The sequence below is a fragment of the Danio aesculapii genome, chromosome 8 (assembly GCF_903798145.1).
Source record: "Danio aesculapii chromosome 8, fDanAes4.1, whole genome shotgun sequence".
NCBI classification, from domain to species: domain Eukaryota; kingdom Metazoa; phylum Chordata; class Actinopteri; order Cypriniformes; family Danionidae; genus Danio; species Danio aesculapii.
This window is the reverse complement of record NC_079442.1, coordinates 2,064,426-2,068,442: the sequence shown is the minus strand read 5'-3', so window position 1 is coordinate 2,068,442 and position 4,017 is coordinate 2,064,426. Positions and strand designations below refer to the sequence as shown.

The window sequence follows — 4,017 nt, the reverse complement described above, 5'->3', positions numbered from 1 at the left end:
ATCATTGTACATTTTTATTTCATGTGGACTTTAAAGTGTGTTACACTTCTACCATAATGCTTTATTATCTGTGACCCATTTATTGCATATGATTTACTGTATTTTGCATATCATGAATAGATAAAAAGCAACCTCTCTTACTGATAAGTAAGTACATTTGATTTATATTCCACATTTAACAGCAAACAACTGGCCAAAATGCGGAACACAGACAAGATCGGGGCAAAAATAAAACAAACTGATTAAAAAAAGATGAAGTTGCAAGGAAGGTGGATGTACTGAGGATCATTGCTCTTATAAAAACAAAACTATATTCATTCATTCATATTCTTTTCGGCTTAGTCCCTTTATTAATCCGGGGTCGCCACAGCGGAATGAACCGCCAACTTATCCAGCATATGTTTTACGCAGCGGATGCCCTTCAAGCTGCAAACCATCTTTGGGAAAAACTATATATATGTGTGTGTGTTAAAGTATGATGTACAATTAATTGATCACATATTTAAATGTAAATGGGTCAAAGACAATTGTTTGCATTACGTAAGTGATTTCATACACATGGTAAACAGAGTAAACGCAAAACAATTAAAAATCTCTTGAGTAAAAATACATCAACATTGTTTTAAAAGATGAAGTTGCAAGGCGGATCAACTGATGTTCATTGTTGTCACAAAGATTAAACTAACATCAAGTGTTTTAATTGTTCCAACTTGATATTTGTCAGGTCTCCTAATTTACTTGTCCTCCCAGCGACTCTTCAGCTCTCAGATCAGGTTGTAAATAGCTGGTTAAGCCCTATCCGGCCCTTGTAAATCTCATTGGCCTGAGTTTGGAGGAGGGATCAAATGACTATAAAAGATGGCGTGACGCAAGCCCTCACATAATGCTTCCTGAAGCTCAAGCGAGCAGGTAGATGAAATTCACCAGATAGCCTTTCATCGGATTATCCAATAATAAAATGAAAGCACAGTAAGCATTTTCGTTTAATCGTTGTCTTTTAGAGGTTTGGGTGAATGTGGTTGATGCTAAATGACTAACTTGAGTTTAATGTGTGTTTTTCTACAGCATTGGTTCTGTTTAAAGTGTGTGTGGCCACTTTGAAGAAGGAAACTGAAGTTTTGAAAGACAATTTTGGGGTTTATTACATCCTGCAAGATGAGTTGTGCAAAGTAAGTTTGTGTTTTGAAAAACTGCCAAACAGCAGGGTTAACACTCTGAAAATGTGGCTTGGAGACTTTTATACTGTGTAATCATGAGTGAAAAACAACTAGCAGAAGAAATACCAACTAAAACTTAGAATAAATGTGAAAAGCTTGGAGGTTTTTTTTGTAAAACATACTTAATAGTTTTGTTTCAAAGGGAATTTAACACAATAAGGAGAATTTACTCTCCCTCAAGTGTTCGTTTTACTTCTGTTGAACATAAAAGATATTTTAGAGGAAAAAAAGCTGAAAACCTTTAACCATTTATTTCTTTTCCTTCTGAAAGACAAATGCTACAGTATGCAAACTATTTGAGTTTGTGAAATTTAAGTCATGCAAGTACACTGCTTAAAGGATGAAGAACGCTAGAAACCTCTAACCTCACTCTAAGAAATGCTGGGTTATTTAACCCCAAATTGGATAAAATATGGCCTAACCCAAACATTGAGTCAAATTTGGTTCCATTCATTTAATTTTAAAGATAATGAACCCAGAAATTGTGTTAGTCCCTGTTATCATACTATAAGAACTGGGTTGAAATAATCTGGCTTTTTTTTTAGAGGGCATTGACTTCCATAGTATTTGTTTCTCTTCCTTGCTGAAAAATCCAGCTTAAACCAGCCTAGGCTGGTTTTAGCTGGTTGACCAGCCTGGTTTTAGAGGGGTTTTGGCCATTTCCAGGCTGGTTTCCAGCCATTTCCAGCCTGGTCTTTGCTGGTCAGGCTGGAAAATAACCAGCTAAAACCAGCTTGACCAGCCTGGTTTAAGCTGGACATAGTTGGTTTTGGCTGGGCTCCCAGCCTGGCTAGGTGGTCAAGCTGGTTTTAGCTGGTAATTTTCCAGCCTGACCAGCTAAGACAAGGCTGGAAATGGCTGAAAACCAGCCTGGAAATGGCCAAAACCCCTCTAAAACCAGGCTGGTCAACCAGCCTAGGTTGGTTTAAGCTGTTTTTTTTCAGTAGGGTTGCTATAGAAGTCAATGGTTACAGGATTTCAGCAAGGTTTAAAACCACTTGAGGGTGAATACAATTAAAGTGCACGCTTTTGGGTGAAATATCCCTCTAACAAACAGTGTGATTAGATATAATAACAGAAATCTTGATTTCTGTCGTCCTCCAGTGTGATGTCGCGGTTTGGGCCGCCGGTGTCCGTGCGGTCGGTGGATATGGCGGTTGGTTTCCGGTGCAGAGGCTCTCCACACATCAACCACCACCTGCTTATGTCTTCACCCAAGCCCCTGCGGCCTTGCATCTCCCATCAGCCGGTGTTTGAGTACCGACACTCCCCTTCCGCGGGCCTCCTCGCCAAAAATGGCCGCCGTGAAAAACGCGTCGCGTTCGCGGACGCCAAAGGCCTGGCGCTCATCACTGTGCGCCTGTTCACCGAGAAAGAGGACAACATATCGGCCGACCCATTAACAATCCCACGGCTAAAAAAGCTAGGCAGTGCTAAAGAGCCTGCTAAAGCGAATTCGAGGCTGAAACTTGGGTTCGAGCAGCCTTGTTGTGATTACCAGGCGTTCAGAAACCGGCTGCAGGAACACACGGTGCTGTTGGAGAGCTGTGACGTCACCAAACGATCTGTTCTCGGCACCGTTCGCGTCAAAAACGTCTGCTTTGAGAAAGCGGTGCACGTCCGTATCACTTTCGACAGCTGGAAAACTCACTTGGACGTTCCGTGCACGTACCTGGATCGGTGTTACGGGGAACCAGGAACCGACGTGTTTGAGTTTAACATCAGCGTCCCTGAACAGGTAGACCCGAGTGAACGCGTCGAGTTCTGCGTTTCCTACTTACCGGCGACGTTCACCGCTGCTGAATGGGACAATAATAACGGCAAAAACTACTGCATACAGGTGTGTGACTGAATCTGCACAACAAACATGCACACAAAATATCAATAGATGTCAAACAGACGCCTGGGGCTAAAACGAAGCTAAATTTGAGCTGTTAGTGAACATCTAATGGACGTATAAAAGAGACTAGTCCTCAAATACACTGGAATAAATGTGAAGTCTGTTTATGACTGATGATTAGTCAAATTTTGTGCTATTCCTAGACATGTATTAGATATTTCACTGACAGTCCAAATTTAGGCTCCTAGCCAAAACATCCATGCCAGACGTCTATTAGATGTCTGTTAAACACAATTGCTTTGTGGGTGCTTGACTTTTTTGCACTTGTCACCTGCTTGCTACTGGCCTGTTTAGCACAGAACTGACTGAAATGTTGTGCCATGAACGTTTTGTTGGGGAAAAAAATTGAGCTTCTTGCTGATGTTATGGGTAATGCAGTATTTTTTATTTTAATGAGCAATGTTTATAACAGGTTTGTTTTTCTATTTTTAGAGAAATGAATTTTAGAGGTTCGGTATTTAAGCACTTTAATGTGTTTCTTGAACTTTCATACTGTGGCTAATTTAAGTTTTATAGTGAATCTATTTATATAAAATAAAGATGTTTAACTTGGCCTCTGTTTTATTTGTTGTCATTTTATCAGTCAAGGATTGCTTGCAAGAGTAACTTTGGTTTGAGAAGTCACTGATTGTGGAAAGGTTTTCTTTTTAAACCCAATGTCCTACATTTTGCATCTATTTAGGGACTATTTTCATGCATAATTCAGGGGAAAGTAGGCTAATTATTCATTTATTTTTCCTTCAGCTTAGTCTCTATTTCAGAGGTAACCACAGCGGATTAAACTGCCCACTATTCCAGCATGTGTTTTACACAGTGGATGCATTTCCATCTGCAACACAGCACTGGGAAACGCACCTACACATTGCAAACTCCACACAGAAATGCTAACTGACCCAGCCT

General features: G+C 40.4%; 1 protein-coding gene across 1 annotated transcript; it reads left to right on the top strand.

Annotated features, from left to right (window-relative positions):
• Positions 1–535: 535 nt before the first annotated feature.
• On the top strand, positions 536–3,629 carry ppp1r3c2b (protein phosphatase 1 regulatory subunit 3C2, duplicate b). Its single transcript, XM_056464260.1, has 3 exons — positions 536–969; positions 1,066–1,169; positions 2,322–3,629. Exons 2-3 carry the CDS (start codon positions 1,156–1,158, stop codon positions 3,067–3,069), a joined length of 762 nt encoding a protein of 253 aa, XP_056320235.1. The 5' UTR covers positions 536–969; positions 1,066–1,155; the 3' UTR covers positions 3,070–3,629.
• The last annotated feature ends 388 nt before the right edge of the window (positions 3,630–4,017 follow it).